The sequence below is a fragment of the Elgaria multicarinata genome, chromosome 3 (assembly GCF_023053635.1).
Source record: "Elgaria multicarinata webbii isolate HBS135686 ecotype San Diego chromosome 3, rElgMul1.1.pri, whole genome shotgun sequence".
Classification (NCBI taxonomy): Eukaryota; Metazoa; Chordata; class Lepidosauria; order Squamata; family Anguidae; genus Elgaria; species Elgaria multicarinata.
Genome location: NC_086173.1, coordinates 100,860,870 through 100,887,827, shown reverse-complemented (window position 1 = coordinate 100,887,827; position 26,958 = coordinate 100,860,870). Strand labels below are relative to the sequence as shown.

Here is a 26,958-nt window from a genome sequence, read left to right as displayed (position 1 = left end):
TCCTGCCCTTCCTTGTTTGTTCCTTCAACGAGGGTTGGTGATGATCTTTTTCTTTTATGCAACAAGGGACCACACAAATTTGGAAACTCAGCGGCGGCCTATAAGCGCAGCAGTTGCAAAAAAGCTGATGGGAGGGGGGGGAGACTTCCTAGCCGCTAGACGGCGGTGTCGCTTTCAAGAGGAAACAACGGGGCGCCTTCCTGCCTTCCTTCCCTCGCTCTCTTCCCCGTGTGCGTGTGAGAGGGAGAGCGAGCAAAGCGCTGGAAGCCTCCGGCGGCCGGGGAAGCGGAGCGCGTTCTGCCGTTTGCTAGCATGTTAGTATCTCGGACCCTTTTCTCCTTCAGCGCTCCTGGTGGGGCCGGGCATGGCGCACGAGAGCGCATGGCAGATTGATGGTGATGCGCCCGGAGGAGGCTTTGCCAGGGATCTTGCTGACGAAAGCTCCTGGCAGCAGCAGGCACGATTCTTAATCAGCATCCACATGGTCGGGAAGGACTGGACGGGGCTGGTGTTCGGGTTTAGGTTAGCGGGCGGTGGAGGGGTGGCGGCGGCGGCGGCTTGAGTCCGCCTTGTGGCACATTTCTCCTCCCCCAGAGAAAGCTGGAGAGGCTGTGGTCAACTGGCCATAAAAGGACCTGGATCTCTGCAAAGCAGGAGGAGCTCCTGCGGTGGCGGTGAGGGGTGCACCCACCACAACCCTCTTTGCGGAACCCGCTTGAGGGGTGAAGTTCAAGCTGAAGGCCGGGCGCTTTGCAAGAGTTCCTTGATTGAGTTTTTGAGTGCAGAAATGTGTGGTAGCGAATCGTGGTAGAAATCAGCCTTCCCCAACCTGGTGCCCTCCAGATGTGTTGGACTACAACTCAGGTGATTCTACAGCCATAATGGGAACCGTAGTCCAACGTATCTGGCAGGCACCAGGTTGGGGAAGGCTGCTATAAATGACTCCTAATCCTCTGAATCCTCCAGCAACCAGAAAAGGTTTGTTCCTGTATAGTCCCTTAGATTTGTGGGAGTCGACCATTTTTAGCCTGGTGCTTTACTGACACCTTGCGCCTGGTACTGGGAAGACTCTTTGCTCCCTCCTCCCCACATCTTTTAAAGCAGCCTTCCCAACCTAGCGCCCTCCAGATGTTTTAGTTTTCCAGCTCCCATCTGCCCCAGTCAGCATGGCCAAAGGTCAGACATGCTGGGAGTTGTAGTCCCAAACATCTGAAGAGCACCAGGTTGGGGAAGGATGAGTTCGAGCCCCTAGCTTGCATCCTCTTGTAATGGGTGGAGCCAGACTGTCTCATTTAGTGGCCTTGGATTTGCCTCTGGGACCATGTGAGGTGATGTTGCGGTGTGCAATGGGCTTGAATGAGCCACAGTCTTTGCATCTCAGTAGTGTATCCATTCCTAAATCCTGTACTGTACATTTATTTGAATTTCTGTATCCACTTTTCTGGAAAGGGAATGAGAGCCCATCTGCAATTCAGTTCTCTTTATCTGTACAACTCAGAGGCAGCAATTCTATATACTTTTACTTGTAAGTCCCAGTTGGACTCTCTTCCATTTAAGTATGCCTAGGATTGGGCTGTGCACACATACAGTTTAACCTGCATTCAGCTGATGTGGATGGCTTAGAGATGTGAAGGCCCAGAAAAACATTTTCGCCTACTTCCCCCTCCCCACCCCAAAGATTTTTGAAAAATTTGGGGGGGGGGGAGAAATGTTTTTATTCCACATTTTTCTGACCCCCCCCCCCCCGTTTTTCCTGGGCGTTCACGTCTGTATGGCTTCTCAATGAACTTAACCGAAGAAGATGAAACACATTAAAAATGAATGAATTGGTAAAGCATTTAAGTAGACGGAGCACTTAATTTGGAGAGGGTGGGATGTGAGAAGCACTTGCATGTGCTTGCCATTCCTCAGCGTGATGCCGTTTATAGATGTGACCTTTGGTGCTCCCCTTCCAGTGGTTGAAAATGTTTGAGGAGGGCTTCCCCGGACAGTGATAATTTTAGCTGAGATCTATTGACCTTTCCCTCTCTTGGGTCTAGACAGTGGTTTGTGCAGCATGTCTCTTGGATAGGATAACTTTTGGTGGCAGAGAGTGAGATGGAGATGGAAATCTTGCTTCCAGAACCCACACTGAAACATCAGTTCATCCACGGGAAGGGATGTGTTGGTTGGCAGGGTCCTGATGTTAGCCAAGAGGGCCTGACCACACACAAGTGTATATAACAGGTGCAAATACCCAGGGCTTGAATAATTTTACTCTTGTGGAGAACTGCTCCTGCTCCTCCACTCTCTACTACTTTGGGTGAAGTGCATATGAAGTGCTACCTACTCAGAATAACATCAACTACAACAAGTGTGAAAATGACTAATCTGTGGTCCTCCATAGAAGCTTAAAGGCACGATCCTATGCATGTTTAGGCTGAAAAAAAGTCTTATAACTCACAGTATTCCCCAACCAGTGCTGCTGACTGGTAACTTCTGGGAGTCATGGGACTTTTTGTTCTGTCTAGGCATGCATAGAATTGTGCCTTAAATGTTTCTTATTACTGTATAGGCCTATGTGGTAGCTTTGTCCTGAAGTACTGCCTTGAGTACGAAGCTTGTACTTAATTCAGTGTGGGAGATTCAGATGAGACAAATGGGCACCAAATACTCTGTCCTCCCACCCTTAATACAGGGTATTAATACAGGGTATTTAATACAGGGTATTTACTCATCCCTGTGAGTAAATTGTCTTCTATTGTAACACATAATGAAAAGTTTACTTTATGCTTCTGCAAGATTCAATAGCTGCAGTCCTGTGGAAGTTAGTCACAACTAAGCCCCATTGAAAGCAGTGAAAGAGGGCTTAGTTGTAACTAATTTTAAGGCTGCAATCGTATACCCACTTCTTTGGAGTGAGCCCCACCAAATTCAGTGGGACCTACTTCTGAGTCAACGTGTATAGGACTGCACTGTAAGTGTATTTCCTTTCGATGGGTCATAGTCACTATTCACTTTCACTGGATTGTGCCTCCTGTATTCCCCACCTCACAGTGGGTAAATAGCAATCCAGGCTATTCAAAGTGCTGCTTGTGTGAACGTTTTCTGTGTCCCCAACATGAATACGATTCTGTATTCTAGAAGCCAGGGTCCGGAAGGGAAGTGGGGCTAATTGGTATTTTTCATTTCAGTGCAGGAAAAGCTGTGTTAGCTACATAATGGTGGTAGGAAACACACCACTTCATTGCCTGGGGACAGTTTAGCCACCTCTTGTTTCCAGCTTCCATGGGGTTTGTGACCTTTTGCTAGGGAGTGTAGGCTTGGTAGCAGGGCTGTCCCTGACTTACCTGTTTCAAGGCAGAGTTTTTTTCCTCCATGTGGCCCACCATGTGTTGACACTGGGAGGCAGCAACTGAAGAACAAGCCTCTGTGCTCTGAGACCTTGTAAACAACAGGCTTCCTGGACACAATGAATGTCTTCATGGCAACAGTGGAGGCTGGTGGCTCCGATGTCAGTGAATCCACTCTGAGTTTCAATCAGAACCAGTCAGAACTCTAAAAAAGCTATTCAGCACCTTGGATAGCTCCTTTAGAGTTCTGGCTGAAATCTGGAGCGGAATCACCACCCCACTGACATTGGAGCTACCACCCTCCACTGAAAACATCCTAGTTTTGCCCAGTTGATAAACTGGCCCCCATTCCTCTAGTTCTGTTTAGAACTCTAGCAATGAAAGCTCCATACGGCTGCGTTGATCCATCCACTGTTGACATTGAACAGTATTGAACATCCCTTATATCAGAGTTGGGCAGTCTGCAGGTCACATGTGGCCCACTCAGGAAATTTTCCATTCTTTCTTGTACCAGCTGCCATCATAAGGAGAATATGAGAGAGGCAGGCACACACGTGAGCTCAGAGGCTTAAGCACTGCAGCTGGAGTGGTATAGTGTTCTTTCTAGTCTCTGTGCTCCATGCGAAAGCTTCTGAGTTTACACACACATCTCCCAGTTTATCGCTCTCTTTGTCGCAACAGTAGTATCTGGATTAATGTGGGCAAAAGTGCTCAGCGAGGTGATGAGTCCTTAGCAGGGGTGGGAGAAGCAGAAGTGTGTGGCGTAGAGAGGGAGAAGGGTGTTCCTTTTAAAAGAGAGACAGAAAAAAAAGTGGGGAAGAGAGAGAAAGGTAGGGCAAAAGAGAATGAAATGGATGTTATGTGAATGGATGAATAGTGTGTGTGTGAGAGTAAGTGAGTTGGGGGTGATGTTAACTAAAGATCTCACCAGCCCACTAAAGATAATCATTGTTCTCTTGAGATGCATAAGAGAGAGAAAGAGAGAAACTGTGGTTTGATTACCATGTTAAGAAAAAAGAGAGGGTGGGGTTGGTCTGGTCCCACTTATTGTTAGCATTATCTCTGAGGGAATGTGGCCCTCAACAGAAAAAAAAATTGCGCACTCCTGTCGTGTGTATTCATACAGATATGAACTTCACAGCATGCATAAGCGAGACACTAAAGGCAAAATCCTATACATGTTTAGCCAGAAAAAAGTCCCACAACTCCCAGCATGCCCCAGCCAGCCATGGACTTTTTTCTGTCTAAACATGCATAGGATTGCGCCCTAAATTTGTTAACAGGGAGTGGCAATGGCAAGACAGAGTAGAAGACTGTAGATTAACCCAAAGGCTCAATAAACTACCAGCATTCTCATTTTATAAGAGGACTAACCTAGAGAAGGAAGCATTGGGGAGGAGTTAGGACACAGTAAGTCTAGTTTGTCTGCCTTTGCCTGCCGTAATTTCTGGGCTGTTCCATCCTTGCTAACCCTGATCCTCTACTCATATATTGCCCAAGAGAAGCATATGGTTGTTTATCAGAGACTGGGGTTTTAGAATCTAAATCAGCCCATTTCCCAAAGGAAACACGCCCTTTGATGCCAACTGAGCTTATACTTGGACTTCCCAGCTGGGGTGGCGGAGGACATCCCTGTGGGAACCCCATAAAGTCTGTCCACTTTTTCTTCTTGTTGTTTTTGGGAAGTGTGTCAGCCTTTGACTGGTGTAAGGGCTGGGCTGTGCAATTTACATTCCACAATTCAGGTTTTCCTCCCCTATTCAAATATAAACACACACTTCTCCCCTTAAAAGAAGAAATGAACTGCAGGAGCGTGTGTAGTTTCCTGTCAGGTTCTTGTGAAAGCACTTAAGACGGTTTCTCCTGGGCCTGACTTCACAAGCAGACTCACCAAAGGAGGGAAGCAGTCCTGCAGGGAGCTCCCATTCATCGCAGGTATTTGATACTTCCATTGCTAGTCTTATTTACAGGCTCTATAATATGGAGGGAATCCTACAGCAAACCTACTCTCTGTCTCCTGGACAGCAGAGTCAGTCAGGCACTGGGGAGGAATAAGCAGTATAAATCTGTGAAAGGTGAGGTATAAGTTAGATTGCTTTGGTGCCTGTCCCTACATTTGAAAGATGGGGACAAGGGTCTGTATTTTGTCGCTTGGGGTTTGCTTAGTTCTGAGAGGAAAGGTTAGAAACTGAAGAATGAAAGATGTTTTTCTCAGTAACATCAAGGCGGATAAGGCCGTGAATCCTTTCTCTGTGGCACTGCAAGATTCCCACCCAGTGCCATTCTAGTAGTTGTGACTGAGCAGAATGGATTATTTTCAGGCCCTTCTTTCTCTCCTGGGCCTATGGAGTGTTTCATTGTTTTTAAGCAGGAGCCGCATTGAATCCCAGTGCAGAGCTGGTGGGTAGGAAAAGGAGGTGGTGCCTAGAGATGTTTGATGGTTAGAAGTAGAAAGGAAGGAGTGTGTCACATTTTGTGTGGTATTGGCTCTCGAGTGTTGTGTGCGTGATGACATTGTCAGGTTACTTCTAGAGCCAGGATCCCTGATAATGAGTGATATAATAGGCCAATTCCCTTGGCCTGGAGTATGGAAGAGTCAGTAAAATTTTGTGAGAAAAGCTGTTTGAATTATAACTTGTGGGTCTCTCTCATGACTGCGATGTTCACTATATAGCAAGGGATGTCAGGGCTAACTACACGCTATGTTAAACGCATAGTGTGTGGCTGATCCTAACTTTTTTCTTAGTTTAGTGTAAATGAATGAGACCCTGATTCGGATTGCCACCACAACGCACAGATATGGAGGGGAGGTAAATGTTCCCACCCTGCTTTGCCCCCTTAATTTGCCTCACTTTTAGCCCCCTTTATGGGAACTAAAGAATGAAAAAAATCCATTGGTGCCCAAGGAGGGTTTCTTTCCTTAGCCCCTCCATGGGTGGGGTGGCATTTTGGAAGGGAAATCAGCTGGTGGGAAGGTTTAAACCCATCTCCTGGGTGTGGTGGCCACACAGATTGAGGCCCCATGTCATGTGCTTACATGGAAATAAAAAGAAGTTAGGATGAGTTACATACTATGCATTTAATGTAGCGTGTAGTTTAGCCCTCAGTCTACTTATCTTGGGTTAAGCTATTTTCTGTTTGTTCTAATCCCCATGAGAGCACTTTCCAAAAGAGTCTGTGAGTGATGCAACAGGTGTCAGTCATATTATGATTTGCTCCTTTTCTCATTCCCTCTCCAAGGGGGTCTTGTAATTGTGCCTACAAGGCAGGCTATGTGATTTTAGGCACAAATGCTTTGTGTGTGTATTTTTGGGTGGGTAATGGTGAGCACCCTGCATAGGAAATTTAACACATTAAACCTAAGTCGATCTGTAATGCAAATGCAAAACCTACATTGGTGAAAATGGGTAAATTCAGTTTCACTTCTGCATTTTATCCCATGTTAACAACATTCGCAGATGGCGCAAGAGGTTCAAAGTGATCGCAAAAGTGCTTTTTGTGGATGTTTGTGATGTTCTAAGGGAGCTGTTATAGGTATGGTTAAGAAAATGAAATATGAATGGCAAATTCCCAGTTAAATTTCATGTAAACCATCATCATCATCAATTTTGTATGCTGCTTTTTCACTAGAGATTTTGCCCAAAGTGGCTTACAAGATCACAGTACATAAGAAAATAACATTGAAAGCAATGCACAGCAAAACATCAACATCAGCAGATCAAAACAGTTCAATAGTAATCTTGTATCAGTCTTTATATCAGTTCTAAACTCATTAGCTGGCTTCAGGCAGGCCATTATTTACTCAGCCTCTTTCCACCTCTTTAAGAAGCCTGTAGCCTTATAAGGTTGTTTTAAGCATTACTGCAATAGCATACCTGAAGCACTTCGAAAAGAGCAGCGTGAAATACTTAGTATGAATAATTGATATTTGTGAGAGAAGATCAAAATATTTTGTGGTCATTGGGCTGATTCTTGTCCCCTGCAGGAGTTTATACCAGAGTGCTATTTATTTGTTTGTTTACTTATGACATTTGTGTGCTACCCCATAACATAAAGGTTCTCTGAACGGCTTATAGTAAACACATGTGAAAATAATTTAAATACAAAAATAGAACATAAAACTATACAATCAAAAGCACCATAAAATTCGGCAACAAAACAAGTCTCAGAACACCCAAAACTAAAAACAGGTTTTTAAAAAATGAAAAGTCCAACATACATAAATTATTTAAAAGGCCCAGGTGAACAGGATGGTGCTGGAAGGACCACAGGGACCGTGTCAGGAACCTCTCTAGGAATACCCTTCCATAACTGCGGGGCCCACTACTAAAAAATTTAAAAGATGTACATTAATTATTTTGGGTGGACGGCTAAATCTTGTCAGAAGAGCAGTGTTTGCCAGTAGCTGTAGTCTGAGCCGATAGGGAGGCCTAATTTGTGGTGCTTTTAGCCTTTATTGAGAAAGCCATTTGCACTGACACTTCCTTCCACAACTGTGTGGCTTTTCTAGAAACTTTAGCTGTTGACAAGGGAAATTGGCCTGTGTGTAACACCAGCTGTGACGAAAACTTGTGCAAGGGGGATAGAGTAGCACCGTAATGGATTTTCCATTCTTTTTTTTATTTTTGACCATTTGTTGTGGGAAGAGGTGAAAAGAAATTGCACCCGAAAATTGTGGGAAGGAGTGAGAATCATCCAGTATCAGAGGCAGTAAGCCTAGATATACGATTTGCTGTTGCACTCATGTTCTGCTTGTGGGTCAGGCTGGCCACTCCGTGAACAGAATGTTGGACTAGATGGACCCTTGGTCTGATCCAGCAGGGCTCTTTTTATGTTCTTAATTTCGGGGAAATTTCTCAGGGTGCAGGGCTTCAGGGCTTACCTTACGGTAAGGTGGTGGCCAAGGAGTGGTAGTGTGTATACTCTTTATTTTACATTTTATCTGGTTCTGTCCTTGCAGCCTCTCCAGCTGCTTGAGCTTTCTGAATAGCTCCCGAGAGAATGAGCAAGAAAGTGGGGTGGGATTCCTTTTTCTCCCTGATTTTCCCCAAACTATTTTAGTCAGACAACATGGATAACATGAAAGGGTAAGAGGAATGGAAGACTGGATTTGAACTGTGCAAGAGGAGGCCCTCTCTCCATTGCTTGTCTGTGTCCCCCCCCCCCCTCAAAAAAAACCCTAAAGTGTGTCAGGCTGGACAAAGTTGGACAGCGTTGTGGCTAGGCTTTTGGGCCTTGCCAAAGGCCTCAACTTGGAGTGCCACAACCCCACGCTGGCAGCAGAATCACATGTCGACCCAGGTGCTCTCTGTGATTAATAAGATTGTGGACTCACCCTGTGGGTTAGTTCTGGAAACCAGCTGTGGCTCAACTGTGACTGTTTATGGGAATGTTTCAACCCCCCACACGCTGTGTCCGCTTTTGGGAGATTTTGGAGGAAGTGGTGCATTGTGATCTTTCCAAACTATCCCATGGCCAGTCCCACATGCTCTAGCAAGGCAAAAATGGGCATGGAAGGTGGCCCTCAGTGGCCATTGCTCAGGGGGGGGCGAATGCTTCTCAATGCAAGAGTCTGCTGCGTTGTTGGTGGTTTGTTAGGTTCTTTTACAGTGAACTGCTTTTCACAGTTCTGGGGATGGGGGTGGACAAAGATGGGATTTTTGGAAAAAATGAAAAATAAACAATACTTTTTTTAGCACTATTTGCAGATCTAAAGTCACCTTTTTGCTTTAAGGCAGCCTTCCCAACCTGGTGCCATCCAGATATTTTGGATTTCAGTTCCCATCAGCCTCAGGCAGTATGACCAATGGTCAGGAATGCTGGACACTGTAGTCCAATACATCCGAAGGTTAAGGAGGGCTGCTATAGGACAATACTTTAGCAGCCTTTCTGTTCTGCCTGTTCCTAAAGCTATGTTAGGTAAAACATAGTTTGCTCATAAAATTAACATTATGTTTTAAAACTTTTAAAAGTAAACTCAGTAAATTTGTAATGATTCTCTGAATAGATTAGAACTACATTAAATAACTGCAACAGCATCAGAAATCCAAGTCTCAGAACAAAGCCCAAACTGTCAAGAATGCACATTTACTGTCAGGAATGCACAATGGTGACTACTCACAAGCTGGGAAACTGAGCGTAAAATATACTTTAGATCAATAATGTTAATAAGGAATGGAAGAAATAACCATGCTGACAATCTTACAGAGAGGATTAAGAAACATTTCCCCCCATGGCTTCATTATTTCCATACGTTTTACATCTCTAGTCTTTCTATAAAAATGTTCTTATTACAAAGTTTTTAGAACTCATTTTGTGGGGAGTAAAAGCTAGTTAACAATATATAAATATTTTGTCTTAAATTCTAAAAGAAAATATTTCATAATCCAAAACTGTTCAGTTTTTTCAATTTTTCAGGGGAGAGGGGGCAAAAATGCTCCTTGGGGGGACACGACACCTTTTTTAAAAAATATTTTCCCCAGGGCTTGACATCTCTACTTCTATACATTTGAGAGTGACACATTCTGATCAATCAGTTATAACATGGTAATTCCAACGTGGTTGGCAAGGGTGGGCGGGGGCGAGTTTCAAAGAAGCAGATGATAGGAATGGCCCTGTCGCCTACACTGATGTTGTCACAGCAGATTTTCTGGCTTGATGTGTGTTGCACTAAGGCAGGCTGAAACCCTAGGGCAGGGATGGGGAGCGTGTGGCATGTGGTTGGACTGCCATTCCTCTCACCTATGCTGGCTAAGGCTGAAGGGAGTTGCCGTCCAACCACATCTAGCCTAAGGATGTCTAAGCAGTTTTGTGGGGGAGTAAAATGTCTTGACATCCTTCAGTAGCTGCATACTCTGCATTCACCTCCACGTGTGTTTGGTGGCTCAAGGGATTCCTGTCTAGTGTCCTTGGTTTTATGCAATGGGCTGATTCCAGAGGATGCTGCAACACCGCCCGTTTGGGCGGAATCCAGGCAAGGTAAGGGGCAGCTCAGATGTCCCTGTAATGCCACTGAGAGGGCCAGCTCTCTTGGAACCACTGCGCATTCCAAGTGCACTTCATTGTGTTTGTGCTTTCAGGAGCGTGCCAAGCTCTCTGTGTCACTTGTAGAGTCCTGGTAGTGAGAAGAATGGGCTCGGTTTCAGAGATGCTCACCGCCGTCCCCCTTCACCAGAGGCCTGATCTCCTGGAGGCTTGTGCTGACCTCATCAACGAAGAGTGGAAACGGAGCAGGGCCTCCCGCCTCCACTCCCTGCAGAGATCCACCGAGGACTTCCCCCTGTGCCTGGTGCTGATTCGGACTCCGAGGACCGTGGAGGAAACGGCTGACGGCAAGATGGCCAAGAGTCCAAGCCAGCTGCTGGGGCACGCTCGGCTGTCCCGGGTGGTTGGCCAGCCAAAGAGTTTATTCTTAGAGACAGTGGTGGTGGCCAAGGCCCTCCGTGGAAAGGGTTATGGCCGGAAACTGATGGAAGCCGTCGAGAGCTACGCCATGTCCCGAGGCTTCCGGTGCCTGCACCTCACTACCCACGACAAGCAGCATTTTTATGCCCACCTGGGCTACAGCTTGTCCATACCTGTTCAGTGTGCAGGATTCATGAGTTCCCTTGTACCTGTGGGGTTTTTGGAGAGCTTTTCTCCCCCTCGGCATGACAGGGAACTCCATGGGGCATGTGGGAAACATAATTCAAGTGTATCTTGGAGCCGTGGTTTGGGAGCAAATCTCCCTCCGTTGCCGCGGGCGGCACCCGTTTCCTCCTCCCCGGGTGGGTCAGTGGCCCCTCCCCCTCCATTGCCTACTGCTAGTTCTTTTCACTTGGTGACTATGACTGTTCCTCCCCCTCCTCAGCTGTCAGCTTCTGCATCTTCCCCCAGTTCCTCTTTCCAGCCCAATAGTGCTTCTGTTACCTCCTCACCATCAGATCCAGTCCCTCGCTCTGCCGACCGCTTCAGTGCCATGACTCTTCCTCCCCCGGCTCCTCCTCTGCCTCCCCCATCAGCCCTTCTGCCAGGCCAACCAAATTCCTGTGAGTCTGCCTCTTCTAGCCCATCAGGGAGCCAAGCCCAGGGACAGCGGTTTCTAGACACGCCATATCGTGACCTGAAAGGGCGGGCCATATTCTGGATGGAGAAGGACATCTGACCTTTTCATCATGTGTCAGGGTGGTGGTGAAGATGACACAATCGCTGGAGGAGAGGCGGGGAGACTCCTAAGCAGGAAGCCCAGCTTCATAGTTGCGATGAGAGATCACCATTTTGAAATGTATAAGGCAACAGATCGGGCCTCCTGCTGTTCCATTTTATTGGATTCCTTTTCAGAGAAGAGCCCATTTTGTTGCCATGAGAATGTCAAGATGCTAAGACAAAGCTCTCTATATTTTGAATATATTTCCAAGGCCATCAGCTATTTCCCATTGTATTCCAGTGGCTGTTGCCATAGCTAAATGGCTGGGGCTATACTCTGCTGGATATAATGAATCACACTTTATTTCTCTGATTTCATTTTACCAATAAACAAAGATTTGAACTGTCCCCTCTGACTCCACAATGGATACACAAACACACACGAGTCCCAGAGCTTGATGCGATTGATGCAGGTAGACAAAGAAGTCAGTGCAATCGAATTCCATTAGCTTCTGCCCTCCTCTGTTGGAGTAGCCAACCTCTGCACATGGAGTGGGTAGAACCGAGAGGAAAATATGTGTTTTGGTGGGATAACAGCGGACTTCAGAAAGGCATCCAATTCTGACCTGAATCCCTTATAATTCTGTCCCTGCATGTTTGTTCTTAGAAGCCTGTAATCTAGAATTGGGTTAATAACAGAAACCCTTTCCTAACATTATTTTAAAACTAATCATGTTCAGGACTTGATTAGAAGGAAAGACAACCTCCATAACTTACTTTGACTGCCATAACTTTGGCCTTTCTGATCATTCCTACACACGTTAAATGGGCCCAATGGTGATCTAATCCAATGAAGTTGGGAGTGTCGCTCAGCATGTGCAGCATGTTCCTCACACCTCTGAGTCCCCACAATCTGGAATTGTGGGATAGGGTTGCTACTGGATAAACAAGTCATGTGGTAGATTATGACATTTATTGTGGAATTGGCTTTCGTGGATTAGAGGTCAATGGAAGTGAGCCCTGCACCATTTTTATTTTTAAAGAAATGACCCATTGGTCAATCTGTAGCCATTTGTTTTTGAGCCCATTTGATCTCACTAATCAATTAGTATCCCCCCCCCCCCAAGGCTGTTTCACACATTACACAAGAGCAAACCCTTGGGTGCCACAGAATATATGCTTGTTAAGGAGCTGTAGCCAATTTCAACTCTCCAGTGCAGACTTTTCCAACCTGGTGCCCTCTGGATGTTAGGGATTCCAACTCCCTTTAGCCCCAGCCAGCATGACCAATAGTCAGGAATGCTGGGAATTGTAGTCTAACATATCTGGAGGGCCCCAGGTTTGGGAAGGCTGCCCTAGTGAATGCACCTGTAGAATAATTGCATGCATTTGCGAAAACATATTGGTCATTTTCAGATGGCACATTTTTACAGGCACCTTTAAAATCTTTTACAGGCAGATCTTTAAACTAATGTGCAAAGCAGTCCTGATGAGATCTGGTTGTAGAAAGTATATCCTCCCTTTTTTCTCAACTAAATTGGCTCAGTTCTTAGTAATATAAAACAGGTTCTCTATGGAGGGGAGGAGCAGCCAAAAATGATGTGCATTCCATAGGCTCAGAAGTTAGAAAACAAATCCCGTAAATTTATGAGAATGACTACTCATTTCCTATGTTCACAACTGTGTAATGCACAAAGGGAAGTTTCTTGCTAGTGAACAAAGAAGAAAGAAAGGCAAGATTGAGACAATCTTTACAATCACAAAACTATAACAGGTCAAATACATCGCTATTGCATGTGACTCAGAATTTGGGCTGTGTATAATTGTCACTGCATTTTCAATTTTAAACTCTTTAAATTCCTTTTTTAAGAATGCAGAGTCCCAAGACCATCCAGAACTTCCCCATTACCGAATGCAGCAATGCTTCCCAGCCTTGAGACAGCAGCTGAAAAGTGGCCACTGTCGGGAATATTGTGCAAGCTATGTCTGTATTGTCAAGTGACAATTGCACATGCAGGGTTCTTTTGGTGCCTGTATCGCCAAAGCTCTCCTTTCTGAATTGTGTATTGTGTGCCAACCCGGTACTCTCCAGATGTGTATGACTACAACTCCCACATAGCCCTGCAGGAGGGCACCAAGTTGGAGAAGGCTCTTTTATGGGGTAACTGAGATTTCCATCATTTGACCACAATCTCCAAACTGTTTTCCAGCTTTGTACCAGAAACTGCACAAGAGCATTACAGATGCAAAGCAACATACCCACCTGCTTGTGTACTGGCAACTATGATATTAAACTCATTTTGCACATATATTTTTCCTCATGGAAACATGCATAGGTAGATAAGTTGCGTTACACTGACTCTAGATTTTTTTATATATATAACATTTGAAATGGCACCAATGGCTTGTCCCTTAAGAATATAAGAAGAGCCCTGCTCGATCAGACCAGCATTCTGTTCACACAGTGTCCAACCAGCTCCCCAAGGGAAATCCACAAGTGGGATGAGTGCAACATGAGTACACCTTGGGCTGTGTTCATTCAAGCCATGTGCAGGGTTCTCCAACGAGAGATGGTGTTCCCTTAAAAAAAATGCTGAAGGACAAAGTTTTCACAGAATCATAGAATAGTAGAGTTGGAAGGGGCCTATAAGGCCATCGAGTCCAATTCCCTGCTCAATGCAAGAATCCACCTTAAAGCATGTCTGACAGATGGTTGTCCAGTTGCCTCTTGAATGCCTCTAGTGTGGGAGAGCCCACAATCTCCCTAGGTAACTGGTTCCATTGTTGTGTTTGGATCCCTTTTCCTTTTTGTAGAGAAGCCTTCCCTAGCTTGGTGTTCTCCAGATGTTTTGGACTGCAACTCGCATCATTCACAACCGTCAACCATGCTGGCTGGGGCTGATGGGAGTTGGGAGTCCAAAAGACCTGGAGGGCACCAGGTTGGGGAAGGTGCTGGTGTAGGGAATGTTCCCTTTCTGTGAGTTTGCAGTGGAGCTCAGAATCTATCCCTTACCTGCTGCCTATCTGCCTTGGGCAGCAAAGGCTCCATGGGCTCTGCGCTGGAGGAGGCATCCCGGGACAACAAGGTAGAAAGCAGTCACTGCAGTGAGTAGAACAGGCCTGGGCTGTGTCTGGGATTAACAGCACTTCTCCAAAGATCACCGCTCACCCCCATCCCCCCTGAGAAAAGAGGGATCCTGTGGTGGTGCAGTGTGCATGCAGCCATGTTCACATAGCACATTTGTCCAGCCCACCCACCCCCATCATCTTTAAGGTTAATCTGGAGCTGTGCTTTTGCCAGAGTATTGTCAGGTTGACCTGACTGAAGGGAGTCCATTTGGCTTCAACCTTTCCTATCCAGCTGTCCAATTCAAAATGCCTTTAGAGACAGATTTCCAGGTCATGGGAGTGTAATGCAGTTTCTTGTTATTCGGCCCCTTGAGTCCATTGTGTGAAATGTAAGGGGAGGGGGCATTGGTTTCTTGAGAGAGCATTTGCCATGATGCTGTATGGCAGCCCGGAAGCCCACTAGAAACAAAATTTTTGACCCAACTAGCAACTTCATTAAAAATCATTACATTTTCTAGCAGCAGAAGAAAGCATTTTTCATTTTTTTCTCTCACCCAATGAAATATTTTCTAAATTGATTAACCATCTGCCTTCTAATTGATTAATCAAATAATGAAACTGAAATATATTGACATTTCCCCCAAACCTGAAAGAAAGTTCCCTTTTGGGGGTACTGAAGGAAATGTGAAAAACCTTACTATTTGATAATTAAAAGACATTACTTGATTTATAGGGAAATACTGTATTTTCTTTTTCTTTCCCTATTACAATGATACACTGCTGCCAAAAGAACAGGGGTAGGTAGAGAATTAATAAATGTGCCCTTAACCCTCTACCTCACTTCTTAATATTGGCTCCCACTGATTAATTAGCTAAAGCTCTTGTTGATTAATCTGCTGATTAAAGCTGCAATCATATATACCTGTGGGTAAACCCTGTTGAACCTAGTGGGATTTGCTTTAGAGGAAACAGGTGATTGATTATAGGATTGCACTACACAACTTACAGTTGTATTCTTTTCTGGTGGAAAGCTGGCTATGGACTATGACTGGAGTTTTTCAAACTTACTGGCAGCAGTACTTCAGTGCCATAGATCACATAAACAGTGGAACAGTGCACGCAAAGGGGTTCTCCTTAAAAGCTGGTCCTTCACAGAAAGGTAAGAGATGGTTAACAAGTGACTTTGTTAGCTCCAAACCTGGTTCAGATTTTTGGTGGGTGTAATGTATAAATGAGGCCAAGCATTTGGATTGCATCCATGATCATACTAATGACTGACTATTACTCTAAACTCTTATATATTTGAGTACTGGATATCTATATCTATATCTATATCTCCCATTTGCCAGTGTGGGTTTGTTTGCTCTGTGTGCCTGCTTTTTGTATGGTTGATCAGAACGACCAGCAGCATGCTGGGTTTAAAATTAACTGCACACTGATCAGGGATAAGAGGCTATTTAAAGGCAATGAACCTCAGACTGTAGATGTTCCAGAATGCTTTCTTTTCGAGATTGGCTGGCTTGCATTTCTGGTACTAGCTTGCAGACTGATGAGGGCTATCAATCAAGCAGTGCCTATTGGAAGACTGGGTCATTGTGGAGGAATGAGAGTCTGGATGGCCCCAGCCTGAGCCAGGGACTGGAAAGTGACTGCAAGGTGACAATGACTATCATTTGACTCCTGATTGCCTCCCCATGGAGAAGGATTCTGGCTTCTTCTCCTAGACTGCCATGGCCCTCATCTGTGGTAGCAGAAGAGTTCCTTTATTTAGGGTGACTATATGAAAAAGAGGACAGGGCTCCAATATTCAGTCAAGGAGGCAGGGCTCCTGCAGTTTTAACTGTTGTGATGAAGAGGGAATGCCACCAGGTGCTACATGTATACAAATGACACCTGCTGAAATTCCCCTTTCTATACAACTATACAGGAGCCCTGTCCTCTTTTTCATAGGGTCACCCTACTTTATCCACCTTTCTGGAAACATTGCACATGAGTAGTCATCCTTGGGTAGAGTGTATACAAGATGCAATGTAGCCTCCCCCTAAGAGGGAAATTGTAGGGTTGACCAGCCAGGATTTATTTGAATCAGGGCAAAGCCCCCAATAATAAAGAGTAGGAAAGAGTTTGCCTACATGCATGTGCATAGTGTTATTCTCCCAATATTGAGTAACCAAAAACAACAATCGTATATCTCTGTGATTTAATTGGTTTCAGGGCAAAGAAAATGTATTTTAGGTCTGATTACACGGCAGCAGCTCTCAGTTCAGATACTCACATTTATCAAAAAGTGGAGCTTTCACAAGCCTGGGAGAGTGATATTGCTTACTTCAGTTCAGTTCCTGGTTGTCAAGGCCCACATGTAAACATGTGGGGCTGTTTCTACCAGCTATCTCAGAAGATGATAACCACTAGTTTATAGGTCTGTCCACTCATGCACATAGGAAACTTCACTTTGTGGGTCGATTTGCAAAGACCTTTGCTTTAGGGGTGTGTGTCCCCCCTACATAATGTAACAGGATGTTCTCCGTTAATGCAAAACTTTCTCAGTACCCTCACATCAAACACAGGTAAAGGGAAAAGATGAAGGAGTGGGAAGGAATAGCTAAGTGTGTTAGAGTAACACAAGCATGAAGAACAGGGTTTTAGAGAGCAGCTCGGAGAAAGGATCTATTGCCATATCTGTTCCACTGACAGGAAATGCTGCAACTCAGAGAGAAAGGTGACAGTTGAGGTTTTCTATGTTGTTTGAGGAAACTATGCTAATTTAGAGTTACTGTTCAGAGTCCCAAGATGATGGAAAATCTCAGCCAGACAATAAATTATCCAGTCTGATAATATGTGGACTTGAAACCTTACAGTCTTTTTGTGGGGGAGGGTGGGGGGTAGATGTTTGTGCATGTGTGATAGTGATGTTGACCTGTTGGCTTCAGGATGAGCTTGTGGTTCTGATCCTGAGCCACACTGAATTAGTTGGACAGGTTGGATTAGAGGAGATGCCCTGTTCATTGGTTTGCCTCCATTCTCACTCTCTCCGCCCTGCCTCCCAACAATGCTCTGAGAAGTCAAACGTCTTCTTCAGAGTTTGTTGTCAGTTGGTAGCAAAGCTGGAGAAAGAGTCTGTTGTTCGTTGGGCTTGATATTCCTTCATATTGCAATGCTGGAGTGGAAAACGAAGCCAAGGGAATTGACACAGAGCAAACAAATCCAAGCCATCAAGTGGAAGTATCCCAGTCTGGGTTGCGGAAAAATACCTGGCAGCCATAGAACCGTCCCTTCCAGTATCCCTGTATAATCCAAACAGCTCCTGCGCACAAATGAGGCGACTTTAGGTACGTTGGCAATCTGGTCTCCCCCACACAGCTTCCTGCTCTTTGAAGTTCAGTCCACCTCCTTCCGCCTCACAAGTTTAATTCAGAAGTTTGTCTCTCTGAAAGCTTGTTTGCTCAAGACCCCTTCCACTAGGATAACCACCTTGGTGTGCTTAGGAAGGGGTATGAACCCCTTTTCTGTAGATGGAAGGCCACTATCTCTCAGGGGCCACTGACATTCCTTCTCTATCATTCTGACACTCCTTCTCTATCATTCTGACACTCCTTCTCTATCATTCTGACACTCCTTCTCTATCATTCAAGACTGTAGGACGTGAAATAACATGCTGAAGTTACAGCCAGGCAGATTTCAGTTGAACATCAGGAAAAACTTCCTAACAGTCAGCCAATGGAACCAACTGCCTAGGTATCAACTGCAGAGACTGGACAGCCAACTCTGGGATGTTTAGACTGGATTCCTGCAGTATGGCCTGAATGGTCCCTTCAACTCTACATCCCTGTTCAGACAACACACTAAGCCACAGTGATTAAGCATTTTGAGCTAAACATTATGGCTTAGTGTGTCATGTGACCCATAACTTAGCATGTCATGTGAATCATTCCTAACCACGGTGGCTACATAACCACGGTTCAAACACGCTCACCAGCCATTTGCTGCAAAATGCTTAGTGGCTTAGCCATGGCTTAGCATGTTGTCTAATAGGCCCTGTGATTCTCTGCCTGTTCCTCTCCATCCAATGGGCTGCAGGAAGAGGGACAGATCCTTCTTGCCAGAGGTCTGAATTTCTTTCTTGCAGAGGGCTTTGGAAGCTAGGCTGAGTGCTGCAAGTTGTTTACCCATACACTGAGGTAATTTTGAATCCATGCTACATCCAAATTCCCAGGTTAAATACACAGCTTGTAAACTATTATTAGGCTGTGTGATGAGAATTTCAGTTAGTTTAGTTTCACTTAATGAATTCAGTAATTGCATTTTATATTCCACCTATCCTCAAGGAGCTCATACGGTTCTCCATCCCCTCCTCCCACTGGCTCCAGTTTATCCCCACAGCTATCCAGTGAAGTAGGGGAGGCAGGCTGAAAGTCGTGAAAAGCATGGATTTGAAACTGCATTGCTTCCCATAGCACTTGTCCTAGGTAAGGGGATTTGAACACAGGTCTTCCCAGTCTTAGTCTGTTGGATCCTGGAATGGATCCTGGTTATGTTTTTCCATTGATTTGTTAATTGCTGAGGAGCTGGAGGAACAGAAGACTCAGCAGAAAACTTAAAGGTCAACTCTACACCTGGACATTGATGTCATAATTGAATAATTGGTTAACTGATTGTCTTCAATTAAGGGTTGCAAGGAGTTGCATCATTGTACAGGTAGTCTATAAAAGTAAATGTATTTTCATGTGCAGTAGCTATCAGAATGTATCTGTGATGTCCCTCATGTGAGCTGTATTGACTGACCGTTTGTAAGTATTTGTGTCTGTATTGCCATAACTAAATTATATATTTATATGCCAGTAAAAAGGTTTGTTTTAACCAATACAAATCTCTGTCTTAATTCATGTCTTTGCTGACTTGGCTGAGAACCGCTGTAATACTCTGCTAGTTTCTGTATGGGCCCAAAACAAACAGAAACTTAACACAAAAGGTTATGTGACAGAAGCCCAGTCTGTGCAATAACTAATAAGCTTGTAAAAACCCATAACTCAACATAGTCTGGCATGGATGCTGTACCCCTTTCAGCTCGAGAGGAAAATTCCAATTTGGAGAAACTCTTGGGGTAATGCTGCATTCCAGTGGTGATGGGGGTGGGTGGGTGAAGACAAAAGGGACAGGGCAAAAATAGCAGCATAGTTTAGCTTAAAGCTTTTAGGTGAGCCTTACGAGAGGCATTTCAACCTTTTAGCATGGGGAAAAACTGTGCAAAAGCCAAGAAACCACCAACCAATTGGTGCTTAGGGCAATTGAGGCTGTGGGCTCAGATGTCAGTGGGGTGGTGAATCCGCTTTGGGTATCCAACCACCTTGGATAGCTCCTTTAGAGTGGACATTAAGGAACTGATAACAAATTTGCTGACTGCAGCAAGATTGATTGTAGCTAGGAACTGGAAGATTCAAGGGGAATATTCTATTGAAGAATGGTATAAAGAAGTATGGGATATAGCTATTAATGATAAATTGACATGTAATATTAAATGGAGAAGAGGTATAGCTAAATCAAATGATTTTGAAGGAATTTGGAAACAGTTCCTAATATTTGTGTTTTCTAAGGGAAGTGGGAAACCACCAGCAGAAGAAAGTATGAGATTGAATCATGAATGAGATCCCGAGGTGGGGGGTGCACTTGTATGTTAATTTTGATTATGTTATTTAGATAAGTTATTATGTATTCAACATTTCAATATTATGTAGTATGTTATGTTTTTTTTGTGATAATGTAAATGTGTATGTTTAAGTATTGTAGAATATATATATACACACACACACACACACACACACACACACACACACACATATATATATAAATAAGAGTGGATTCTCTGCCCCACTGACATTGGAGCCACCATCCTCCATTGACCTAGGGGAAAGGGGTGGGGCCAGGGGAATGGGGTGTGATCATCTGGATGAACCCCAGAGGGCCAGATTGGGATCCCAAGCAGACCAGAGTTGGCTGCAAGACTGAGGTTCTGCATTCCTGCGCTACACTATATTGGCCCTCTGCAGCTGTTGGCAGTTTGTGAATAGTGGGATAGGGAGAAGATCTTATTCCGTCTGTTCTTTCCTTTCTTGCTGCCAGGGTGTACATTTGTAAACAAAGCCAAAGGGCCCCCAGGAGAGACATTGGCTTATTACATCCACCATGATCCTGGACAGAGCCATCTGGGTCTGCATTGCCTTCTGCTTTGGGGCTACCCAACACCTGAGAGATCCTAGCAGGGAGCAGACAACAGCCAGCACCATTCTCCAACATGAGCCATTTGTTGTGGTGTGGAACATGCCCACAGCCAGATGTCAAGAGCGTTTTGGGATCCCTCTACCTCTTGGAGTCTACGGCATTGTGGAGAACAAAGGCAATGCGTTTCGTGGCCAAAACATGACTATTTTTTACAAAAACAAGTTTGGACTCTATCCCTACATCTCCCCAGAGGGTGAATGGCATAATGGGGGAATACCCCAGAAGGTCCACCTGAAGGAACATCTAGAGAAGGCCTCAAAAGAAATAACAGAACTTTTGAATCGTGACTTTCATGGGCTGGCAGTGATTGATTGGGAGGAGTGGCGCCTTTTCTGGAGACGGAACTGGGGGCCCAAGAAGGTGTACCGGAAGGCCTCTGAACAATGGGTGCAGGAAAGATTTCCTGATCTGTCCCCCAAGCAACAAACTTCCTTGGCTACAGTAGAGTTTGAACAGGCAGCTCGGACGCTTGTGGAGAGGACACTGCAGTTGGGGACAGAGCTGAGGCCGCAGGGTTCCTGGGGCTTCTACCGATTCCCTGATTGCTTCAATGACAATTGGAAGAAAGGAGAGAACTACACTGGGCGTTGCAACCCCACGGAGGTCCAGTGGAATGATCGGCTCATGTGGCTCTGGAAGATTTCCTCAGCGCTTTACCCCAGCATCTACCTCCCACCGAAGCTGCCAACCTCTTACCACCAGCATTACGTTCACCACCGCCTCAGGGAGGCATTCCGTGTGGCACAGTTTGGCCTGAAGCAGCCCCTCCCTGTGATAGCGTACTCCAGAGTCTCCTACAGACATTCCTCAAGGTACCTAACTGAGGTAAGAACTGTGAGAAGGGGTTAGTGGCATGCCACAGGTTGTTCTATGTAGCAGGTGAAGAAAGGTTGCATCTCTTAACTGGCTGGAAACTGTCTTCTCCAGGAAGTATTGGGCCATGGCTAGACCTACGGGTCTAGTGCGACGGAGGAGGGAGGATCTCATGATATGGTTATCGTGAGATTTCTTCTCCTTTCTACACGTGGCGCGCGATGTCCTAGGAGGAGGAGGACGTCGCGCTTGCCATTTGGGGTTTTTTTCTTAAAAGAGAAGGAGTGCAGGAGCGCTCGATTGCAAAATGTGAGTATTTTTTTTAAAAAAAAAAATCCCGGCACCCCCACCCCACCCCCAATGGGCACAGAGCTCCTGAGGAGTTCTGTGCCCCATGCCTGGCTCTTCATGGTTACTTGCGAGGAGCTAGGACAACCCACGATGCCTGCCCACACGTTCTGCGGTCTCGGGATCATCCCAAGACCGTGGAAAAAGTGGGCTAAAAGGCCATGCCCATATCCCAGGGAAAGGGAGGGATAATTTCTCCCTGCTCCCAGGATCCCCTGTGTGTCATGTGAACACACAGGGATGATCCCAGGGTGATCCCCAGGATATCAACCGGTCTAGCCATGGCCTTGGCTTTGTTGGGGAGTTATATATACACTGTCCTTCCTTTAGGGAAGTCAGAGTAGCAAGTTTTCTCACTTTATCCTCACAACAACCCTGTGAGATAGGTTAGGTTAAGGGGAAATTATTGGCCATTCAGTGAACCTAATGGCTTGGACGGGATTTGAATCCAAGTCCAATTTTGTGTTTGCACCATTAAAAATACTAAAAATGCACTTGCAGGAACTGACTGGTTAAGACCGATTCATGAATGATGCAGAAAGCTGGAGTGAACAGGAAGCTATTAATTTAGGGAGAAGTGGGACCTTTGTTGAATGGGACAAGATGAGTAATCATATAGTAGGATCTTGCCCATGGGAAGGGGCATTGCCAGATTTTTAGGGGAAATATAGGGCTATATTAAGTAAAATGTGGAACCTTCGGTTTAATTCCATGGTCTGCTCAATGAGGAAAAGCAATCTCAGCAGTGCTAACGAGGCCTAGTAAGGAAGCTAACTTCAGACAGGCTGGCCCAATATGGTGGTGAGGGATGGAGATGGGCCAGATAAGCATCCTTCCTATTCCAGAGAAGGCTATCTGAGGCCACTGCTTTTTCAGACGCTTGACTGCAGTACTGGAGAACCATTTGGAACTGTACTGGAGTGCAGACCTCAGTCATCTCTGTCTTGCAGTGTCTCTGGTCAAAGAAGTTTGTCAGACTTTTGAAGCACCACAAAAGCCTTTAGTGCAGGGGTGGGCATCTTCCAGGGGTTGGGGGGCTGTATTGCCGCCCCCCCTCCCCGGGCCCATTGGAGGCTTCACTCCAGTCTCCACTGCCAAATTTATTGCTGAAATTCAGTGACACAGAGCAGTGGCAAAGAAAGCTATGCAATTTTGCCATTCCACCACCACTGAAATTCAACCTGGGCATGAGGTGGAGCTGCAAAACGCTGGGGGAGGGCACATGTTGCCCACCTTTTCTTTCATACTTGTTTAGCCAGAGAACTTAGTGGGTCAGAAAAACTGAACAGATATACCATGTGCAAGGTTGGTTCTATCCTGCATATACCTTCAAATCCTTGAAAATCATTCCCTTGTATAAAGGCAGGCTAAATATATTGTATATATTTTATATTGTATTATATATTATGGTTTTATACTGTTGTTTTATACTTTGAATGTTTTTAATTTTTGTGAACCGCCCAGAGAGCTCCGGCTATTGGGCGGTATAGAAATGTAATAAATAAATAAATTTCGCACACATGATCATTTGTACATCCGCTGTAGCGACTAGCCATATTATAAAGCTTCTCATGTTACTTTTCTCCATTCAGGATGACTTGGTATATACAATTGGAGAGAGTGCAGCACTTGGAGCCGCGGGGGTTGTGCTCTGGGGTGACCTTTCCTATGCCCAGTCACCTGTGAGTATCTATGGATTCTTTCTTGCGCTCTCTAGGGTGAGAATGAGCCCTTTGCCCACAACATTGGTAACCCTGCCCGCAACAGACGTCCCTTTTGTGGGTAGTCCCAGCAGCTATGGAGCAGTGTTCTTGGATCTCGTGGCAGGATAATTTGTTTACCCCAAATATTCTTGTTGCCCAGGTGAATTCCTCTGTTTGCCTGCCCTTGTTGGTGGTGCTTCCTAAGAGAAATGGCTAGGAGCTCAAGGCAGATTGTCTAGGCTAGGGCGTAGAAAGTATTAAGGCACAATCCTATGCATATTTAGACTGAAAAAAAGTCCTATAGCTCCAACATAACCCAGCCAGCAGAGTTGTAGGATTTTTTTTTTCATGTCCAAACATGCATGGGTTTGTGGCCTTAGCTCTGGAAAAAGACAAATAAGGGAAGGACATGATAGAAATGTGTAAAATGATACATGGTGTGGAGAAAGTGGAGTGGGACAAGGTTTTCTCTCTATAAAGGGAAACTAGCTTTACCCAATAAAGCTGATTGGTGGGAGAATCAGGACAGATAGGCGGATACACTAACTATACCCTTAACTGGACAGAGATAGCCTAGATACAATTATCCATACACTGATAACCTTTCATCTGGATTACTGCAATGTGTTATATGTGGGGCTGCCATCAAAAGCAGTCCAGAAACTTCAGCTGGACCAAATCATGGCCACGAGACTGTTAATTGGGAGTGCTGTTCTCTGCATGGTTATTGGGATGGGGGGGGGGAGGTGCTGCGAGTGGCCCCAAGATCCAGCCATAGTTGCATCCCTGAAAATATCTCTTTATACCATTTTCTGGGAAGCATGAACAGGAGCACGTCCTGCTCATGGGCTTCCCAGAGGCATCTGGTTGGCCATTGTGGAGAATGCTGGGCTGGGTAAGCCTTTGTTCTGATCCAGCTGGGCTCTTCTTGCACTCTTAATGTTCTAAGCTGTCTTTCTGGCCTTCCATCCTCTAGGAGAGCTGCAGGAGCCTTCACCATTACATCACCACCACGTTGGGGCCATATGTTGTCAATGCAACCACAGCAGCACGCACGTGCAGCCATCAGTTGTGCCATGGGAACGGACGTTGTGTGAGACGGCAGCCTGATGAGATGGGAGCCTTCCTTCACCTGGCCCCACAGCGGTGGGAAAAGGAGTCTGTGATGTCAGATTTTCTAGAGCCTGAAGTGCCAGCATGGGAGCAATTTCAGTGTGTCTGCTATCCTGAATGGATTGGGGCCTGGTGTGAAAGGCCACGGTGGATAGAGCCCTTCAAAGGACCAGAGCACCAGGCTACACAGTATTATGATACCATTGATGCTGCACATGGCAACAGGATTATTATTAGGTCGAACATCTGTCCTTCCTCCATTTATGATGAAAAGACAGAACTCCAGAAATTATTCCCAGAAATCCAGCCCTTTAATCAAGGGCAGTCTTGATGGATTTTGTTCGAGAGAGTGAACTTTCCTTGGCTGGGTGACCCTTCCGTTTTCTCTACTCACAGAGGCTGACTTCCTGAGTGACATCCAGATGTTGACAACTAGACACACATGCCATACTTTCCCCCCACTGCCTTGTCCACTAACAGTTGAAATAATCACAGGTGTCAGATAATATTAGTAAAGGCTTCTCTAGAGATGTGCATGGCCAGGGAGGAGCCGTAACTCAGGAGTGCAGCCATGCTTTTGTATGCAGGAAGTCTCCGGTAGAATCCATGGTATCTCCAGCTGAAATGATCAGGTAGCAAGTGAAGCTGGAGAGCAGACAAATACTGGGCTAGAAGGACAAATAATCAGACTGGTATAAGGTGTCTTCCTGTGTTCCCCATATTTTCTAGAGTTATATGGAGCAGGATTCTGGAACTTTATAGTAAAACACACTGGGTAAAATTAAGGGACATTGGAAACCATAACAATTTTACAGGTGTGGCACTTCTTTAACAAAGATATTTAGAGTTTGTATGTGATTGTGACATGGCAGAGAGAATGCTGTAAAATAGAAATGTTCCCCAGCATGGTCATCATCTATGCTCAGTCTACACTGTTCAGCACCTGTTTTACATGCAGAAGGTCACAACTTCAACCCCTGGAACCTCCAGGTAGAGCAGGAAACCCCGGAGAGTCCTTACTGCCAGTCAGTGTCAACAATACTGGGCCACATGGACCAATGGTCTGACTCAGTAAAAGGCAGCTTCCTTGGTTCCTCCTACCTGCTTCACACTACATCTTGAAGGTGATGGGTACCTGGAGTGCCACGTCGCATCTGTTCTGTCATAACCACTTTTTTCTCCCTGCCTGCCCTAAAACTGTACCCAGTACCTCTCAGCTGTACTGCTGTTGCAAAGCCATCAAATTTTCCCAGCCTAAACTTTGTAGCTGATAATAGGCTATTTCCCACCCAGACCTTGCCACAACCTTGAGTGTTCACAGTGTAGAAGGTCGGTGTGCTCGTGGTCACCTACTGAATAGTGCTCAGGACACTCTTAAAGAAGAGTGACACAACTCCTTCCCCTCTTGCACCATTCTTAAGGAGTGGGGTGGAGGATTAAGTCTAATTTAAAATAAAATTCTTTAGAAGTTGAGCCCTGTTTCCCAACCCTCAACTTGAGCATGCTTGCACTCAGGTTAGCATTTTTGAAAGAGGGGAACTTGTGAACTTGCCAACACAGCGACCATCTTCCCCAACAAGATATTGCAGTTGCTGAGGGGGTGGGGGGATCTCCTTTTAAGCAGAAGGGCTTGTTTTCCACTGTACTCCTATGATGACAGCCTTCCCCAGCCTGCTGCTCCTCTAGATGTGTGCACCACAACCCACCCATCATTCCCAGCCAGCATAGCTGGGGTTGATGGGAATTGTAGTACAACACATATGGAGGGTCACCAGGTTGGGAAAGGCTGCCTTAGGATGTGATGTAATAATGGCACCACTTTTAGCCTGCCTTACAATTCCCTGGCCACTAGCTGCTAAAACTATGTGCAGGGCTGGGGCTGAGAACAAGCAGGAGGTCCCCAGCATCTCCTGTTAAAGGGTTCTCAGGTGTCAGGGCTGGGAAAGACCTCTATAGGTTAGTTCTATGCTTAAGCGTGTATCTGCCTGAGGACTAGTCTCCACAATGGTGGGAGACCAGAGTGTCCTGATTTTTGCTATTCCTTGATTCTTGGGTTGCTCTAGTTCAGTTGCCTAGTAGCTTGGGCCCATCTCTGCTAGATTTTTGTCTTCTTCAATCTAGAATATGTCTCCTTTTCTGGTTCAGCAATGCCAAATATTTCCCATAGGCACCTGCTTGGG

At 45.5% G+C, this 26,958-nt stretch overlaps 2 protein-coding genes across 3 annotated transcripts; both read left to right on the top strand.

Annotated features, from left to right (window-relative positions):
- The first annotated feature begins 233 nt into the window (after positions 1-233).
- On the top strand, positions 234-11,844 carry NAA80 (N-alpha-acetyltransferase 80, NatH catalytic subunit). 2 transcript variants are annotated; one of them, XM_063121088.1, is made up of 2 exons: positions 234-314; positions 10,412-11,844. In XM_063121088.1, the coding sequence occupies exon 2, from the start codon at positions 10,462-10,464 to the stop codon at positions 11,473-11,475; it is 1,014 nt and encodes a 337-aa protein (XP_062977158.1). In that variant the 5' UTR covers positions 234-314; positions 10,412-10,461; the 3' UTR covers positions 11,476-11,844. The 2 variants fall into 2 exon arrangements, with proteins under 2 accessions (XP_062977158.1, XP_062977159.1); XM_063121089.1 differs by having other exon boundaries at positions 286-314; positions 10,443-11,844.
- HYAL3 (hyaluronidase 3) lies at positions 5,028-25,449 on the top strand. The gene is made up of 4 exons (XM_063121087.1): positions 5,028-5,267; positions 20,643-21,626; positions 23,555-23,644; positions 24,642-25,449. The coding sequence occupies exons 2-4, from the start codon at positions 20,706-20,708 to the stop codon at positions 25,107-25,109; spliced, it is 1,479 nt and encodes a 492-aa protein (XP_062977157.1). The 5' UTR covers positions 5,028-5,267; positions 20,643-20,705; the 3' UTR covers positions 25,110-25,449.
- Positions 25,450-26,958: the final 1,509 nt, after the last annotated feature.

Excerpts from the sequence above, each read along its gene's own strand:
- NAA80 (XM_063121088.1), top strand. The coding sequence starts at position 10,462 with ATGGGCTCGGTTTCAGAGATGCTCACCGCCGTCCCCCTTCACCAGAGG.
- HYAL3 (XM_063121087.1), top strand. The coding sequence starts at position 20,706 with ATGATCCTGGACAGAGCCATCTGGGTCTGCATTGCCTTCTGCTTTGGG. Across the intron at positions 21,627-23,554 it reads CCTCAAGGTACCTAACTGAG|GATGACTTGGTATATACAAT; the intron begins GTAAGAACTGTG and ends TTCTCCATTCAG. Across the intron at positions 23,645-24,641 it reads TTTCCTATGCCCAGTCACCT|GAGAGCTGCAGGAGCCTTCA; the intron begins GTGAGTATCTAT and ends TCCATCCTCTAG.